At 41.4% G+C, this 20,408-nt stretch overlaps 1 protein-coding gene across 1 annotated transcript in view; it reads left to right on the top strand.

Moving 5' to 3' along the window:
• Etf-QO (electron transfer flavoprotein-ubiquinone oxidoreductase) overlaps positions 1-20,408 on the top strand; it is a 212,922-nt gene that overhangs the window by 49,855 nt on the left and 142,659 nt on the right. Inside the window, exon 9 of the mRNA XM_083129645.1 lies at positions 5,450-5,671. Within this exon, the coding sequence (XP_082985771.1) occupies positions 5,450-5,671 (222 nt within the window). The remainder of the gene's footprint in view (positions 1-5,449; positions 5,672-20,408) is intronic.

Genomic DNA, 20,408 nt, shown 5'->3' with positions numbered 1-20,408 from the left:
TCCCTGCGAGAGCATCGAGGCTGGCCGGGAGGAACCTCAGGGAGTCGAGGAAGCGAAGCTCGACGGTAGAGTGTGATCCTGGGATTCGCACCCACTTGCTCAAGCTAATGTAACGCTCCTCGTTCTGCGCCAGGACGTTGATTCGCATGTCGTCGTACCCAAAGTGAGGCACCAGATGGTGGAAGTCGTATCCCGAGCCATTATGAAAAAACACAGGGATAAATCGCGGGTCCCGGGCCATGAGGTTGCATCCGTTGCACCATGGACCAACATACCTACCGTTAAAGTGATCATGGTGTTGGACTTTACGGTTGTTGGCGGTGTACTCCTTGACGCAGACAGGGCAAGCGATGGCCTCGTCGTGTCTACGCTGATCGTCGGGAGACAGTGGGAGCATAGACTTGGGGGCCAACAGTACCTTCCCTATCTCGCTGGCTTCCACAACCATCCTCTCGAGGAAGTGTTTGGCTGCGTCGGGACCACGGTACACGTAGGGCTCGGGGGCGATGTGCTGGTCACGTCGCACCACAACGTATGCGAAGCTGGATGCATCGTGGAGTTGGTAAGGGGTGGTGGAGGAAACTTCGGGATCTGGATCGCAAGTGGACAGGGGTTTGAGGAAGGCCTCGAAATCCGCGATGATGATAGCGGGATGTTCTACCATGGCACCGTGCATGTGGAAACGCTCCACAGTGCCAGGTTTGGGTAAGACTGCCACACCCGGCTCGTTGGCATTGCAGTAGATCTTGTGGCTGGCGAGCTTCTCTGCAGCGATGTTGGGACCTCTGATGCGCTGGTAGTCCTGCTGTTCTCGATTATCAAAAGTTGACAAGCACCTTCGACACACCTCGACGTGGTGACTATCACTGCTCCGCTGGCTCGAAACAAGTCTAGAGAGGGAACGGATAAGGGTGTAGTGGTGATTGGTCTCGTCCTTGATGAGCAGAAGGTGAATTTCCTGCGCACCATCAACATTTACGTTGCTCACCCTGATGGGGTACACCGCATTTTCGTCAGTGAGACCGTAAACGTTGATGGCCAACCGCGTACGAGCCTCGAACTTTCGAATGTCCGGGACCTCTACCGGGTAGTCGATCCCAGCCATCGCAACTTCCAGCTCTGCCTCGTAGGGTCGGTAGTGGCCAACACGTTTTGGATTATTTTTTTGCTCAACTGGGTGCAACGCTGCCAGAACACACCATACGAAGCACTTGGCGTCACCGTTCTGAATGTTCAGGACGGCCTTTTTTGCCACAATGGTAGGTGGTAAGGGGACGTAGCTGGAGGCGGAGAGAGGCACGAACTTACAAAGTTTGACGCACAGTTCGTGAGGCTCGCCACACAGCGAACCCCCCGAGCCTTTAGCTTGATGTTCCTCCTGTTTTGCCACCAGCTCATCGGTAAACTGGTTGTAGATGACCTCGAGGTTGTCGACATCCGCCAGATGCAGCGTCTTCGCCTTGGTGTTGTGGCAGAAGCTGTAAATTTCATCGGACGGCTTCTTGTACTGGCAACGTAGCGATGCGTAGAATTTGGTGGAGTGCGTTGCAAGCGCATCGCCGAGGATGGAAATGATTTTGGCTTGCACGTTCTCCAAAAAGCTACGCACGTCGCATGAGCCCTCCGAAGTGAGGACAAAGTCCTCTAACAACCGCTCGAAAGCAGTCTGGTTCGCTTTCGCCACAGGCTTGACGCGTTTGGCGGGTGGTGCATTGATGGAGGCTGCTTCTGCCTTCCTCTTGGTGGAGGTCGAAGGCTGGGCCCCAGATGTATTTTTGTTTAGACAATTAAGCTTATGGTTCTCGACATACGCAATTGTGATCTGTATATTGCATCCGGAACATAGTTCAGTGGCAGCCAAATGCTTGCCTGGCACGCAGGTACGACAATGTCTTGCAAAATGTTTGCTTGATTTGGTTCTCTTGCACACAGGACAACTTTTCATGGAGCGCATTTTTTTGGGGGGTATGTTTATTTATATGTGATCTGTTGGTGGTAGAGTGTTTACAAAAAAATGCCTTACGAGAAAAATTTTGTAGGATAATTCTAATTAGTGTTAGTTTGAGGGGTTTATTTATATATGGGTGGCGTTGTTTTCCTCAAATATGTAGAGGAAGCTCGCTTGTGTGATCTCCCGTTACATGTCCGCCTCCCGCCCCACTTCCCCTAGTTGTTATAAAATGGTGACGGAAGTGTGTACATGTTTCTTTTCTCCCCGTCTTTTTTTTTTTTTTGGTTTATGAATAGAAGCAGGAAACTTGGTTCTGGCGGCATCAGTGATGGGTAATGTGAAAGTCTGTGACGGTCTAATGTTAATGCCCTCAAGCTTCTAGTTTTATTAGTCGAGGAGTAATATGTAGGTTAACAACGTGGACTAGTAGAAATCCGCTCTGTCAGCATGAAATTCCATCATTATTGTTAGCTTTTAAAACAACAGGAAGTACATCCGCCACTGTGAATAGCCAGAAATGCTGCCCCTCCCAGTCATTTATCTCTCTTACAATAGCGTATGTGTGTTGGCAACTCTCTCTAGTTGCAGGTTTTTTTTTTTTTAGTTAACTCGTAATCCCCGTCAAAAACTACAGTAACATCATAATATCATATTGCACAGAAGAGGGAGGACATCGCCCACCACTGTTGCCAGCCATAAATCTCTCTCTCTCTCTCTCTCTCTTCATCTTACAGCAAAGTTGGCATCTCTATTTTTTTTTAGTTGTAAGTAAATTGCCAACACACTCTAGTTAATAATGCTACATATTATACGCACACACGCACACACATACTATATTACCATCCAACCATCTTTCTCTCTTTTACGGCAGTGCGTGTTTGTTGCCGACTCTCCTTGTTTAGTGTGTGTAGGTTGGCAAAAATTGCTTTATGCACTGTAAGGCAAGCCTCAAGCAAAGTTGCCAGCTCCTTGCTTTAGGCTAGGTTAGACCAAGAAAAAATCTTGGTGATTTTTTTCGAGTGAGGAGTTGGCAACACTAATCTCCACTTGAGGGCGGTCAACCGGGTTGATTGCACAAGCAAAGTTGCCAGCTCCTTGCTTTAGGTTAGGTTAGAGCAAAAAAAATCTTGGTGATTTTTTTTTCGAGTGAGGAGTTGGCAACACTAATCTCCACTTGAGGGCGGTCAACCGGGTTGATTGCACAAGCAAAGTTGCCAGCTCCTTGCTTTAGGTTAGGTTAGACAAAAAAAAAGCTGTAGGTAGGCTGTCGGCTGTTTAACTCTTCCCTCTCTCTCTCCTCTCTCTTTTTTGTAAAAGGCTATGGCAAAAGTACCAGTGGGTTGGCAACCTTGCTTTATGCACTGTAAGGCAAGCCTCAAGCAAGGTTGCCAGCTCCTTGCTTTAGGTTAGGTTAGACCCAAAAAAAAAACCTTGGTGATTTTTTCGAGTGAGGAGTTGGCAACACTGCGAGAAAATACCTCAAGCAAGGTTGCCAGCTCCTTGCTTTAGGTTAGGTTAGACCCAAAAACAAAAACCTTGGTGATTTTTTCGAGTGAGGAGTTGGCAACACTGCGAGCTCCACCGAGCTCCATTTTCGGGCGTAGAACTCTCTAAACTGCACTACTAGTTATCTTGGAAACGGTGAGACTTAGGAAAAATCTGTTTGCGGATTCGTCATGTACGCCTATATGTAAGTAAAATATGAATAGAACCTATGCTCGGAAATCCAAAATGGCGACCGGAAGTGGGGTTATCTTTGAAACGGTAAGACTTAGAAAAAATCTGTTTGCGGATTCGTCACATACGCCTATATGTAAGTAAAATATGAATAGAACCTATGTTCGGAAATCCAAAATGGCGACCGGAAGTGGGGTTATCTTGGAAACGGTAAGACTTAGGAAAAATCTGTTTGGTAATTCATCAGGTACACCTATACGTGAGAAAAAATATGAATAGAAGCTATGATCGGAAATCCAAAATGGCGACCGGAAGTGGGGTTATCTTGGAAACAGTAAGACTTAGGAAAAATCTGTTTGCGGATTCATCACGTACGCCTATATGTGAGAAAAAGTATGAATAGAACCTATGTTCGGAAATCCAAAATGGCGACCGGAAGTGGGGTTAGGGGCCAGGAATCTTAAAAAAAATATTATTTGTTTGTTTGTTTGCGTCACAATATAGGCGTGCACGCGCGTGTGTGTGGCACATCGTTCCCGAGAGAGAGGTTTACAAAGGTCACGATATACAAACATTTGACCGGGGCTTGGAAAATTACGATAAGGTGCATTCATCCTTCAAGAATAAAAAACTGCATTATTTACTCATCACGTTGTGTCAGCGCAATAAATAAGGCGCTGAACATAGAGAGAAAATAAGAGTTTTTGAGGTTTGGTGAACCTCAATTAATAAAAATAAGTTTTTGAGGTCTTAGTGAGCTCCAAATAATCAAAATGAGTTTTTGATGTTTTGGTGCTGTTTTCTACGCTGTGAAACATCGTCAGCGCAATAAATAAGGCGCGGAACGTGGAGAGAAAGTGAGTTTTTGAGGTTTGGCGAGCCCCACCGAGCCCCACCGAGCCCCACTTTCGGACGTTGAACCGGTCCACCTGCACTACTGGTATAATAATTAGATACAATAAATGAGAATTTGTGTGATAAACCAGGTCAGAATACACCATTGGTTGGTTCTTTTAATTCGAAAGGGTAAAAATTTGTTGAATGTGTTGAAAAGCAGTTTCAAATATGCTCTATCACATGTGTCCAAATATGCATACATATGCCCTAATGAAGCACCTTAAATTAATTCGTTTTTCATGAACAAGTTTCCACATATCTGACGAACATATCCTTAAATAGAGTATGCCAAATCATGGAAATCCTAGTGTTGCCTATTACATTCAGACCACACATGATACAGGTAGAACATTGTCCTACTACTACCCTTTTGTGATGTCTCTTGGTGATCTTGTATTACATGCATGACCACCCTACTGACTAATAAAGTAAATATTCATTGTACACTCACTTCTGGGTTGTAACATTTCCATTGAAGGGGTGACCTTCCACATAGTACACCCAATTGTCAACCTCACTTCCACGTAGTACACCCTGGACTGCATTTTGCAGACAAACGAGGCTCTGGCGACTGGCCCTATGGCCTGTATAATTCTGTGTGTTGTCCTGTTTTTTGTCCTTATGTGTGTTGAGTGCCCGTTTACAACCTCAGCTTTTAATGGAAGTCAGAATATTTTAAGATTTTAGTTATGCAACGTTAGAGTTGTTATTTGTGATGATAAGGGGCTGGACCCCGTATAATGTGAAGGGTGCAAAATAGCCTAAGTGCTGATGCACCCACAATTTTAAATTCAAATTCAATTTCCATTGGAAGTCCAGGGATGGATGCAACCCAGAAGTGTCTGACTCTTCAGTTTCAGCATTTACTGTCAAAAATTTTTAATAAGCAATTCACTAAGTGTATAAAGTTATTTTCTTCCATAGGGCCTGACTACAAAAAGTTGAAACCTGCCACAGAGTACACGCCTATTACTTACCCCAAGCCAGATGGAGTTATAAGCTTTGATCTCCTTACGTCAGTGGCTCTTACGGGAACAAACCACGAAGAGAATCAGCCTCCACATTTGACTCTCAAGGACGACACTGTTCCAGTCAAACAAAACTTAGGAGTGTTTGATGGACCGGAAGGAAGGTTTTGTCCTGCTGGTAAGTACAGACACTTTTTCTTACAATTTATAAAATTAGAATAAAGTTCAAGTCGAGATGTTACATAATATCATGTACGTGAATTATATTCTTTTCCAGACACATTGAACAAAGTCTGAAGTTGTACATAAATGGTAATGTTTACTCGTAACCTTAGTAAGGGGAGAAGGAAAACATACAAGGTGTTACTCAACCTTTTTTCCCTTTGATGATTTTCAAGTGATGAAGTGAACCTATTGTACTCCATACAAAATAAAGCACATAAAATGTCAGTGCTTGTTAGTGCAGGGGCACTAAATCACAATCCTGGATAGGGAACCAAAATATCTAGCTACGGGGCTAGTGGGAATGTCTGATTAGGCTTATGTCACGTTAAACTGCATTACTGCAGGAAAGTAGTTCTTTCAAATAGTAAATGTAATCATCTGGCTCTTATGATTCATTGTGTGTTGTTACAAACTAACACACGACAAACACGCTTATTTGTGCATGGACTCACAACTTCGCTATGTAAATTGGGTCCATATCAAAGGATAAAATGTTGACATTGATTCACACATGATCAGCATCTTATTTGAACGTTAAGTAGATATAGAGTGCAAGGATGTTTCTTTGAGTATTATCTCAGGTTAGCTGGACTTGCCTAACAGTATCCAGAGAATGAAAGTTCATCATATGTTATTAAATCAGGACTTGGTTTCGTGATGTCCAACAACCTTCTGCAATTGTGTATCTGGATCACAAGTACTTTTCTTGTAATATTGTACCAAGTTAGATGCAAAATAAGCACACAGTGCATCTTCCTTTGGTTAGCGATGCCTCTGTCGCATGGTATTCAGCACATTCTAGCAAAACAATCTGTTTGAGAGATGTCAGGGGAATATCATGGAGCAGGCTGACCCTTCCAGCTCAACGCTGTGGCCTTTCACAAAGTGGCTTGGTCTGTATTGGTAAGGGTTATCCATGGTCAGGATGGACCCTCTTCTGTTCATCGGACAAGTGAAGAGGGACCGTGCGACACAATAGACGTAAACAAAATCTTAGGTTCTCGCAGAGCTACAGAAGGTTGTTCGCTTTATATCCGACCATTTTTGATGGGTACTCACCTTAAGAGATACCGCGCTGCCACCACCGATCATGTTCATTGGACCCCAAGCATTGTTGACTATTGCCCGGCATCGCAGTTTCCATTGCAGCAACCTCCGGCGCAGGACAGGAATGGGAATTCTGTCCCACTCCTCCCTGCAAGCTTTCCATAGACCATCCAGGGTGCGCGGGTGGCAGTGTTGAAGACGTCGTTTCAACAATCCATATGTGCAAAAATCCATTGGACTGGCATCTGGGATTTTCACAGGAATGTCTTGAAACTGAATGACACGAATTCCTAATTCCTCTGCCATTTCCTGATAAAAACGTAGTGATATTCTGGCGGTATGACTTGAAGCCTTGTCCATATGGATCATCACCTGGTTAGCGTCCATTCCATACAATTGTGGGATGTCTCTCTGATAGACAGGTGTCAGAATGGAGTCTTGGAAATATCTGGCATTCACCTTCACGTTTTTGCCCACCTTGCGTATCATCAACTTACCCTCATATCCTAATCCCGTCACAACCATAAAGCCACAAGGGAAACTTTCCCTGCACTGACGAACAAAGTTGTTTTTCCCCTTGCCATCAATGTCACGGTATGTGATCGCCTGAATGTGACCACCAGCAGTGAGATGGACATATGATTCATCGATTCTGACAACTTTCTTCCATTTGGAACCCGCCAGGTACTTTTCATACAGTTTCCTGGAGTTCGTCTTACGTTCAGCAATGTGACGCAGTAGAAGGTGGTGTACATGGGCCTTCTTCACACACTTCAACCTGAGGCGCTTGCGAATTGTTTTGTTCACAGTTGACTGTGCGAGGTGAAATCTGTAGGCCATATCACGTTGAGTCGGGGGGATTTTCTTTTCACGCCAATCGACGGATCCCCCTTCGCACTACGGGTGACACTTTGTTTGCAGCCTTTCTCCTGGTGGTTTTCGTGGGTGAATGTTTCACAAGGAGAGCCGTTGTATGTAACGGGCCACAATAGCTTTAGTAGTAGTCACCCCGAGTGTTAACCCATTCTCCCGACACTGTTTCACAATGCGTACGTATGAAAACTTAGCATGGAAAAGGGCCATTATATAACCCTCCCAATACCGGTTGATTTTCTGCGCCATTTGATAACATTCACTACCAACACTTGTGCACCTACAAGGTCAGACACACCACTGCTTCCGCCAGCAGACCCATAGTTCCAGCATGATACACCAGGTGGCAGCACCAAATCGAAAATGGTTAGATATAAAGCGAACAACCTCTGTAAAGTAAATGAGCAAGAAGTAACAAACATCCTTTCAGCCTATATTTACTTAAGCTGGATCACTGTTGAACTTTTAATCTACAGTTTATTATCATGGGCCATCCATAAAACTTAAAAAACAATGGTGTTGTTGCAGGATGTTTGATCCATGAAACAGCACGGCATGCCTTGCATGTTTATACTAAAATCTTTCGCACTGTGTCTGTAAGTTGATTGTTCCACACACCATCTTACATGCTGATCCTTTTGAGAGTTTCCAAACACACTGTAGAAGTTAATTAAATGAAGGTTTTCTGAACACCGTGTTTAGAAGTTAATGAAATGAAAATTTACCGAGCACTGTCTTACATGTTGATTCCTCCGAGAAGTCCACCTTTGGGAATTTCACTATTTTTTTTACATGGACTGCAATTATCGTTAATTATTCTTGCACAACTTTACACCACAAGGAACTAAATTTCTATCGGCCCGATAAGTCTGGAGTATTCTGTTTGTTAATGTCCAGGCTAATGACAGAAGGTCACTACTGCTGTGTGTTCATCCCAACTTCTATACTTCACTTGACTGTCGATACATGTCACTCAGTCATCTGTAGTTTAAGTTTATGGGAGAGAGGGTCCCCTGGCAAAGTCCTTTCACATCTCTCACCTGTCATGGGAATGTGATTTTGTTGGGTCTGTTTACATCTGATTGCGCTCGTCACAGTCATAGGAACAACAGTTCTGTCGATCTTCAGTTGTCTCAGCAGATGCTCGAAGGGTGATTATTATTTTCTGCAGCAACAAAACTGTCTTAATAATTTTAATTTTTTATTTTATTTTTGTGGCATGTCCACTATATCACCAGCTGTTTCTTGGGAAATTCGAGAGAGCTGGCCTCCCAGATTTATGGAGTTCTTCATTTCTGTCTGCTATTTTGAGGTTTAAAGGTCCATATAGGTCCACACAGCTCTTGTTGTGGAACCAGAAATTCAAGTAGCTTAAGAATGTTTCGTTTCCGTGGGAAGATCATCGGTTTGCTGTTGAACAGGCTGCTTCTCATCATTCAGGAAGAATAGCACTGACTGAAATTGAGTGACAGTCATAACTATGCTTGCACCAGCACCAGATGTCAAACCTGGCACCTCTTGATTACAAGTTGGTAGTGTTACGACTACGCCATTGGTGAGGCATGCTGAGAAATAGGTCTCTCTGATTTTGATACATCAATATCAAGTCTATATTTTTAAAATATTGGAGCTTCGATACTCTAAAAAATATCAACTTTGATCTGTCAATAATTATGACATCTATATCGATAGTACAAATATTGTCAAGATCAATGATGACCCTCATAAACAACCATTTGCTAGACTTAACTTGTACATTGGTCACATTATCACTATTCATTTTCATGTATTTTTGTTCATCGATATAGATCTGCTTGAGAACTACAGATTGCAGAACAAAGCACTCCATTTGTTTTTGGACTTTTATTTTCACTTATTCAACGAGCAATTCGATTATTTGCTTCTCTTAGAGAAAAACTGCAATTCAAATGTGAGGCTGAAAGATATTTAGTTATGTCGATATTATCGATATTCAAACAGTATTGAACTTCGATGTTAAAAGAATTTAACACCCTTTATATACCTGGCCCACTTTGCAACATGTTAAATGTTGATTAGTATCAATCATGTCCCATAAGGTTTTGATACTCACAACTGAAGACCAAGTTGCATGTGGGACATGTTTACATCTTTAAATCTCTTCTCTGGTAAGAAACTTCTGAAACCAGACCTGGACTCTGCAGTCACTTAATGCATCTGTGTGAAACACCTGATGAATCTGTTGCTCTTTTGTTGAGCTGAAACTTTGCGATAATGTACACTTTATTTTACCTTGTTCAGACATTATGTATGTGCTGTGTTTCGACTTGTCTGGATGCGATAAATTCCAAACTCGGCAAAACACCAAGGGAATCAGTGCAAATTAGGACTCATGCCAGATGTTTATCCAAGGCAAAGTTCAGTGCTATCGGTATAACATTGAATCCTTCCATGAAGATAGAATGGGCAGGATGTAAAACAAAGCTACATGTCTCCAAGTTCACACCGAAGGCACAACCAACTGATTTGTCTGTCTTGGATTCATCCATATAAACATGCTAAAATTGGGTACCTTGATCCAAACTGAAGAAACTTCTGCCAGTATTTTACCATTCTCAGCCTTTTTCGGACCACTCAATGTGAGGTGCGGGATAATCACATGTGGGGAGTACCATCAGGAATGGAGAGATACCTGGAGTGTGGCAATGATATCATTGGCACACATGCCATAAGGTCTGGTAGCTTGCAGATGAAGGTGATATTGGTCAAGTTGCCAGGAGTCTGACACTGTGTGGTTCGAAGGATCGAAGACATGGAGTTAGTAGTTCAAGACTAGTCCTTCTCTCCTGAGATGGTGATGGTTCCCAAGCTTCCACATACAGGCTATTAATAGAACTGGTGAAAAAAGTGGCAGAACACAACCAAATACCAGCATGGTGAACCATATCCAGGATGCGATGTAGAGGATGGCCAGAAGAGGAGAGGAGTGGTTGTGCTTTCTGTATGTGAGGGGAGGTGGTTATTGAATACATAAAGTTTAAATTGTAAAAAAAATCTTTTTGACAACAATATGACTCATACTTACAAGATGATGTGTATGTATACTTATAGAATTGTGTATAATATCCTTCAATTTTCTCGAAACTTTATTGGATTATTTTGTTTATTAGCATTCAGCGTACTCTTTAGGATTATAAAGTGGGTCTTGTGGGTGGCAATCGTCAATTTTGCCGTATCACGTATCTAACAAGTCCTCGAGAAAGTTTATCGCAATACTACAGTAAGAATCACGAACCTTCCGACCCTCTGTAAACAACCGTCTCACTTCGAGTAACGTATCACTCCGCGCCAGCTGTTCGCGAATGGTGCGGCCATCACATGCTGCTCACTCGCAACACATAATTTTACGTAACATGGAAAAACTTATTCTTATTTTAACTGATAATCTACACATTGAAGTATAATAAATTTTCTACAAGTGATTAAATACGTGATCTTGTTCAAGAATGAACATATTTTTCTACGCCAAAAGTTCAATTTATCTGACACTGTGTTAACTCCTCTCTCAGTATGACAGCGCCAAAGTTATACAAGAGAGTGAGAGATTCGTTTCAGTAAATTCAAGCCTTTTGGTTTTATTGCTTCCTCTTCCACCAAATTATTGCCCAACATTGTTGACATGTAGTATTGTTTTCTCCTTTGTGCAACAAATATACCGCCAGTTTTAGCAGAAGCTAAACAAAGATAAGCCGGGGAATAAAAATACATTGTTTATTTTTCTCTCGGTTTCTCGTGCACTAAAAAACAAGAAGACGATAATAAGCACATTATTTACGCACGTCTCATGCAAGTAATGTATTTTCTTACCTTGATTCAGCAGAAACTTTTTGAACTTGAGGCATTTTCGGCGCTAGACATCATCCTGTCAGAGTACGGTCTGTCAAATTTACTTCCCAAAAAGGAACTCAACGTGGCACAAAAGGCGATTTAACGTCGACTGCTAAAATTGGGGAGATCGTCATCTATCATCACTATCAACATCTTGCCCACAGTGGACAGGACGGCTCTTTGATTGAAAGAATACGAAAGCACCTCGCGTTGTATTGCGCTTATCTCCAAATCGGTGTACTTGTTTCGAGCAACAACGTGTTTTTTTTCGCGGGACTCGCAACTTGACCGGTCGTTTTCCTTTCTTTCACCACACCGAAAACACAAAGACGGAATCACACAATTACACTTGGACACCAACTTCACTGCTTGCTCAGGATAGCACCGACACAACGTCACATAAACGTTAAGAACAACCTGCTTCTTGCCACTTTTCAAACGGCTGTATTTCCGAAAGACACTGAAAACACGGGATACCTTCCTGCTCGCATGGAAGTCGCCATGTTCGAAACTGGCGCTATTTTCTTGCTGTTCACGTGATCGATTGTAATTTATACAATAACCACGTATTGTTATTATTATAAACAGAAACCTTTAATGAAAATATATTTTAAAATCTATAATCCAATGTAATTTACACGTTTTTCTTCCATCAGCGTACTTTCATAGAACGGACTACATGATGCGGAAGAAATCCGTTATTAGGCTGTTGCCAACTTCAATACTTCTCCCTAAGTCAAGTACAGAAACGGAAGTTGTATGTCGGCATATGACAGAGTGATTTCACGTTGTCAGTGACGATCCTCCGGGGCTGGGGGAGGGGGTGGGACACAGTAGTCGATCTATAATTCAGAGGTGTTCATTATCAGGATGGTGACATCCTCACACTCCGGAATACTTTGCAGGTGAAGGAGGGCAGGCCGTGGGGTGAGGGAAGTTGATTTAAAATGAACACCTCTCAACAAGAGAGAAGATAAATGTGACAATATTTAAAAATTCAACCCCAAATATGCATTTTATTTTATATGTAGCATACAATAAAATGTGACTGCCTCAAAATATTTCTGTATTCTACAGTCTTCTTTCCCCACCTTTATGCTTCTCTAAGTTGCCGTTTTAGTTTCCCTTGATGTCTTTGCTGCATAATCCAGCATATTTGAACGGGATGAAAAGGACAAAGGAATTAACTTTAGAGAAGATGAAGTACACTCTGGAGGATACTGGAATGTGTGACATTGAGGTGTAGATCGACCACGTTGTGGCACACACATTTTTCATTAGTTACGAGACGATGAGGGATAGGTGGTATTTGAATTCCAAATTAGTTAGTCGTCCCCGTGACAGAGTGGTTAGCACATCGCGCTACGACGCCAGGGGTCCAGGGTTCGAATCGTGACCTAGGCATGGATGTTTGTGAATGTCCATTTATCGATTTCATCATATCATTATCATTCATCCCCATCGCAAATTAACCATAAGTGGCACAAGAGGGGAATTAAAATAAAGCAAATCAATCAAACCAAATGAGTTATTTCCATTATTTTTATCTAATTAATAATTAATAATTTAGTCAATCAAATCATATGTATTTGCTTACTTTCATTATCTATAATAATAAATCATAACACTTTCAAACATCAAATAAATTTAATGAAGAAACCCCGGTTTCAAAACGTAATTTATCTCAATGTGTCACATTCTTCTAGCAAGGTTTTTTTTAGTAAAATATGAGAGAAAATTAAAAGTTTGGTACGGAACCGTCTTACTCCTGGGGGATAAGATATAAATTTTGTATTTGATTTTTATAAATTTAGCGTTGCTTTTCTTTCACTTTTGGCTAATCCCGACGATGAGAATGAGTGATCGTCAGATGAAATTGATGAAGGGACACTCACAAATAACACCCATGCCGGGATTCGAGCCAGGGAACCTTGGTGATGAGTCTGAAAGTCGTCCACCAAGCAAGATGTACATTTTTTTTTTTTTGCATACATTCAATAACTTTCAACAGGTCATCAGTGATACACTGCTTATTCCGCATATCTGTTGACAAATGGAATGTTTTTACACCTTGTAGGCTATGTGGATTATTTTTTTCATAAGTTTGCAACACTGTTAGGGTACACGTGCTTTTGTTTACAGAAGGTCTTAAGTTCTATGATTCTCACTTTAGTCTATCTTTCCAACTCTGTTCTTGAATTACCGTCCATAACAATTATTACGTGATCTGCAAGGTTAATTGTGCTTTTGATCTCGGAAATATTTCCTAATTTCTTGAAAAATGGCTCCAAGTTTAGATTCCACAATTCGGGACCTAGAATGGATCCTTGCGTTGTTGATTTTGAGACCATGAAGTTAGATGTCTGATGTATTTTCCATCTGATATGGTTCGTGGGCAATCTATGTCTCTCAAGGTCCTAAAAAGATGAGGCAACTAGCGTCGGTACAGGTAGATGTCAGTTCAAAGCCTCAGAACGCCATCAACGTCTCTACCATCTGTGAGGGCCTCTTTTTTTTCAGTTGGAAGAGGGGCGCAAGGCCATTTGTACCTTACAGCCTTGCACTTTAGAACCAACTGCAATCGACTTGATATATCACTTGGGAAATACACTCGATATAAATGTCGATTGCATCTGTGTGTAACAAGATCTCACTTTAATGTCCACAGCGATCTCTTGTAATACACCATTCTTCCTTTTGAGTCTGCAGATACTGACATGTTTAAATCTAAGGTAATAAAAATTGCACAAAGCACTTGAAATACCATCACTCAAACTAACCTACAAGCATAAGGGATTACTTCACAGACCAAAAAAGAAGAACCATTAGTGGTCTTACATTATATACCTACTATCAGCATACCTACATGCAGATGGGGCACAAAATAATATGAACACCTGTGAAATTAGAGAAAATCTTCATTAATATGGGGTTGGACCACCCTGTGACTGAAGTACACTTTGTATGCGACGTGGGATGGACGCATAGAGGTCATGCAAAATGTTTAAGGGACTATGGAGCCATTCTTCCTTCAGAGCAGTCTCCAATTCCGAAAGTGGGGCTGGAGGCAGACTTCAAGCATGCAGTTTGGACTCCAAACATCCCCACAAATGTTCTATAATATACAAGTCAGGAGACTGTGGGGGCAATTCAAGATGCCCTACTTCATCGTCATGTTCTTTGAACCATGTTTGGACAGACCCAGCAGTGTGGATAGAAACGTTGTCGTCTTGAAAAAGCGGCCGCTCCCCAGGAAATAAAGTCTGGACAAAAGGATGGAGATGATCCCTCAGAATACTCCGATAGTGATTGGCGTTGATCTTCCGATGCAGAAAAACAAGTGGTCCCACACCGTGCCAAGATATCGCACCCCATACCATAATGGACCAACCTCCATGCTTCACAGTCGACAAGAGGCAGTCAGGATGAAACGGATCTCGGGGCGTTCTCCACACATAAACGTGCGTTGTGGTCTGAAATAACGTGAATGTTGATTCATCAGACCAGATGACTTGTTGCCACTGCTGTGGGGACCAACTTCTGTGAGCTCTGCACTATTGGCGTCGCTTGACAGCATTACGTGATGTCACCAACGGCTTACCAATTGCCACTTTGCCATGAATGTTTGCAGCATGGAGTTCCCTTTTGATAGTTTTTGTTGAAATGGGGTCCTGGAGATGCCTGTTCATTTCAGATGTTATCTCGGATAACGATTGCTTGTGCTTTCGCGCCACTATGCGCTTCAACACCCTCCTATCCCGAGCAGCAAGCTTGGTCTTTCATCCACTGTTGTGCTTTAAAGACGACATCTTACCTTGTGTTGTGTATGCTGTCATAACGGCTGATACTGTGCTCCTTGCACACCCCACAAGGTTTGAGGTTTCCGTCACCGTGGCTCCAGCTGAAAGTGCTCCAACAATCATTCCTCTTTGGAACTCTGTAAGGTCTGACATTGCAGCGTCTCTTGAGAGCGTACGATAGACAAATGCACCACCAATGACTGCTGTTGACAGACTAATACATTCCCCTTCACGGCCACTAGGTGGCAGACTTCAGTGCCAGCTGGTGATGCTGTACTGCCGGTGTAAAATGTGGCATACTTTTTCACAGGTATTCGTATTATTTTGTTCCCCATCTGTACATGCTGGCTATCAAGACTTACTTCGTTACACACCTACATTTCCCTGAAGTGACATGGGAAAATCTCAGGGATTACTGTTATTACTGTAATTGTACTGTGGCAAGCTGGCCAAGTTCACCCCAGCATAACAACAGTGGATGCTGTCCAAACGTAGATCCTTCCTGACCCAGCAACATTCCAGAGCAGACAAACTCGTACTAGCTCGGAAAACCTCATGTACTATCACACCTAGTATAGGGCCACCAACGCAGAGGCAGGCCCATTGCCCTAGGTGGAACTTCCACGAGGTCTCCTACCAAACAGCAGGAAAAAACCTTATCGGGATCCTACAGTTTTCTTGCCATCCGAATAACAAGAATCCATGAGATATAGGGTAGAAACATAACGTGTAAAGTGTTTTTAATATTATATATACATATATAAACAAAAAAAAATATTGGTTAGCAACTATTGGGTGTTTAATATGGAAACAAGGCATAATCGTGTTACAGCAAGAATCCAAGTTACTTCAGGAAAATCCTGTGTGTTATATTTTGTGCTAACAAAATATAACACACAGGATATAACTAGTAGATAAAATAGCAGATAAAGAGAATAACTAGCATTCATTCTGCAATCTAATCTATCAAGCTGTATACAGCAGCGGTGATGGGATTATATGAGTTCACTAGGCTCCATCTAACTATAAAATCTGGTTGGCAGGCTTTGGCACTCTTAAACACCTGTTGGCCACAGGGTTTATCTATTTTACATACAAACACCTTTGAACATATAGAGCATTAATAAGGGTCCCTGGTTCGAGTGCAGGCCTGGGAAAGGGTGTTCTTTACTTCGCAGAAGAGGGAAGTAAAAGAAGCCAAATCAATGTAGCATTAATGACATAAACACGCCCGTTCGGTGACCGAGTGTGTTAAGTGGCCGTCTTTCGATCTTGCCACCGAAGTTCCCGGGTCCGAATCTCGATCTGGGCATTGGTGTCCTTGTAAGTGTCCATTCTTTAATTTAATCACATCATCACTAAATTTGCAGCGTCGCTATTAGCCAGAAATTACTGAAAAGCGACTGAAAATGATAAAATTTAAAACTTACGTACTATCCTGTAGCTGCCAGCATCTCTCCACTTTTGAATGGAAATCCGATTTGAAGCTTTAGTACAGTCATCATTCCATGCGAAATCAACACAGCTTCCGACCTGACCATCTCCGATTTTCATGAAATTTGGGGAGTTAAAAATATGCATGGAACTTAGTAACTATGAAAATTTTTAGTTTCGTGCGTTTTGTAATTGTTAAATTATTCAAGGTCAAAGTTAGCAGAAATTGCCCTTTTTGAGCCTGCTTAGCTATACTAAATGTGCTGTAACTCCGCCCCTATTTCGCCTAGGAAGCTCAAATAAAGCTTATTGTACAGGGAATTAAACAAGCTTTCCAGTGATATATAACAAGCACACTTTTCGATAAAAATATAATTTTGTCACGTGACCTTGACCTTTGACCTTAAATATCTCAAAACACGTCATCACCAAAAATCGTAAAAAAAATATATTTGGTCCCTCATTCCATACTATAAAACATATCAAAAAATCATTCTGGGACTGCAATGGGATCAGAAGATACAAAATAATATGTGTAACTATGTGACTGATAAAAGCCTCATTACATGAACTATGACGAGTCAAAAGTCCTTTAACACCCCCTACAAAATGTAAAGTAGTTATCCTGGTCATGAAAGAAATTGGTTAGACACAGGGAGATCCCTAGCTATGTGTGCCAAGCGCAAGTCCGGCACATTGTTGACCCCCGTATTGACTTCAATGCAAAAATTTCAAAGGGAAGGGTGTGAAGTGATATATCAAATCAGGCTAGAACTTCACGAGAAATGAAATGGTGAAGGTTTTTCTAACTTATTTTTAGGCAGCAAAACGTTATACGCATATCTTTCACTTACGATATATGCACATCATAGTGTTGTCAATATTCCTGTGAGCACACTCGTTGACGTCTCTCTCACACACACAGATAGAACATTTGGCAATGTAGCAGGTGCAACATCATCGCAAGCAGCAACTATGCCTTCTCTCAGATGGTCAATATCAGGGACTTATAGAGCATGCACCGTTCTCTTCAAATGTTTCTGAAGGTAAAAGTCCTCCTAAGATGTTAGATCTGGGGATTGTGCAAGGCTTTTAATACATCCCCATCTGCCCATCAATCTACCTAAAAATTTATCATGAAGAAATTGCCAAAATGTTCACATAGTGTGGTCACACACTGTCCTGTTTCAAAACTTTGGAAAAGTGCCATGTCCCGTAAGCAAGGATGAAAAACCTATTCACTTAACACATCCAAGAAGCCCTCACCATTTAAGGTTCCGTTGTTGAATATGGACCAACCATTCCCGTTCTCCATACACTATACCACATCATTAGCTTACCAGCAACAACCATTCGGCTGGGCAAATCACAGGTATTGCATATTATTTTTATTAACTTTACCGTGAACATAAAAATTAGCCTCGTCACTGAAGAATTTTTCATTCCAAAGGAAGTGTCACGTAATTGTTTGAGATACTTTTCCCAATATTCTCTACTATTCAAGTATTTGGTGAATGTTGCTGATTATAATCATATGCAATGGTGCATATACTTCTTTCTCTCCCAAGATGTCAGCGTGATCTCGACGAGTTCCTAACACGTTAGGAGCATTCTTAAAACTTTGTTTTTAACACCTCGAAAAGGAGAAAATGGTTACCAGCATGCAGTAATAACTTTTTGCTGGTTAAATATACTTTGGATAAATCTTCGCTGCTTCATTTCTCGTGAAGTTCTTGCCTGATTTGATATATCACATCACCCCTTTCCTTTGAAATTTTTGTCAAAAATGTGCTGGACCTGCACTTGACACAAGCAGCTTGGGATCTCCCTGTGCCTAACCTATTTCTTTCATGACCAGGATAACTCCTTTACATTTTGTAGGGGGTGTTAAAGGACTTTTGACTCGTCATAGTTCATGTAATGAGGCTTTTATCAGCCACATAGTTACACATATTATTTTGTATCTTCTGATCCCATTGCAGTCCCAGAATGATTTTTGATATGTTTTATAGTGTGGAATGAGGGACCAAATATATTTTTTTCACGATTTTTGGTGATGACATGTTTTGAGATATTTAAGGTCAAAGGTCAAGGTCACGTGGCAAAATTATATTTTTATCGAAAGGTGTGCTTGTTATATATCACTGGAAAGCTTGTTTAATTCCCTGTACAATAAGCTTTATTTGAGCTTCCTAGGCGAAATAGGGGCGGAGTTACAGCACATTTAGTATAGCTAAGCGGGCTCAAAAAGGGCAATTTCTGCTAACTTTGACCTTGAATAATTTAACAATTACAAAACGCACGTAACTAAAAATTTTCATAGTTACTAAGTTCCATGCATAGTTTCAACTCCCCAAATTTCATGAAAATCGGAGATGGTCAGGTTAGAAATTGCACATATCTGTGTTGATTTGGCATGGAATGACTCTACAATATAATTCTTAAGCGTGTCTGGTTGTCAGTTTTTGGAAGTAGTAACATAGCTACCGTAACGAGCTTCAACAATGAACAATAACTGTTGCATGTTAAGCATTGTTATGCTGTTTTGTGTTAGGTCACGTTCTCGTACAAAATAATCTAGAATGTAAAAGTATTAGTTTCGAATTTGAGGAAAGTAAATATTGAAAGTGAATGTGATGTTAATAAATCTCTGGACTTAGCTAATTTTACCTTTTTTTAATATAGCCATTTTGACATCGTTGCCCTTTACCTGTATCAGTTCATTTTGAATTTCAGAACGTGGATAATTATTGTGAATCTCATTTTATTGTGTACGTCTGAAATGTTCTTGTGTTAATTGATCATATTTCGAAAGAAATTTCACCAAATGTGTGAAGTTTCCTTAATTTTCTGTCGTTTCTGCTGTGTATAATGTTTTTCGATGTTCTCGAACCGCTAAATTATGAGAAGTCAAAAATTGTGTTTATGCTTATCAACCTTTGTAAGAGGAAGATTCATTGTTGTTGTTTGGCTTCCTGAATATTCTAAAATCAGACGGTTACCACCCACCCGGTTTATTTAAAATACTAAATAGTTGACGTATTCATTCAAATTATAATGTTTCACTAGAATTTGTAACCGGTTAAAAACATAAAGTAGTTCTATCGTCCACAAAAATTAGCCCTTTCCATCTATTCTTCTCACCTCTATTTATTACATTTTTTTTTAAAAAAAATAATAAGCCCATGGGATGCGAGGCCCCTTCGCCCACCCTTTGGTACGCCTCTGTTGTTATCATAATTCTTCCCATTGTCATGGTAAACTGAAGGTCAGCTATGAGGAGTGAAAAGAATAAACAATGAAATAAAAGCGCATTCCCTTCAGGGTCTCAGGTCGCATTCCCTTTAAGGCACCTTGTAGACTCGTTTTGATCCAAATTTAAACTGTAGGTCCAGTTACGATTAGCCTATCATGAGCATGCAGTGGACTTATCAAGCCTGTTAAACGCGGTGATAAAAATACTGAACGAATGAGTCTTGAATATTATTAGGCATAATAAATATATATCCAAAAGCATGGCAGTTGGGAGGGGCGATCGCCCCTTTCGCCCTCCCCGTGGATCCGCAACTGTAAATTAGGGTCTGAGAAGCGAGCGCGATTAAATATAGTCCGCAACATGTCGAGCTCGATCATTAATAAGGGTCCCTGGTTCGAAACAAATGCCAGCCT

Source organism: Lepisma saccharinum, chromosome 10, assembly GCF_977018435.1.
Source record: "Lepisma saccharinum chromosome 10, izLepSacc3.1, whole genome shotgun sequence".
NCBI lineage: Eukaryota > Metazoa > Arthropoda > Insecta > Zygentoma > Lepismatidae > Lepisma > Lepisma saccharinum.
This window is presented reverse-complemented; position numbering and strand designations above follow the sequence as displayed.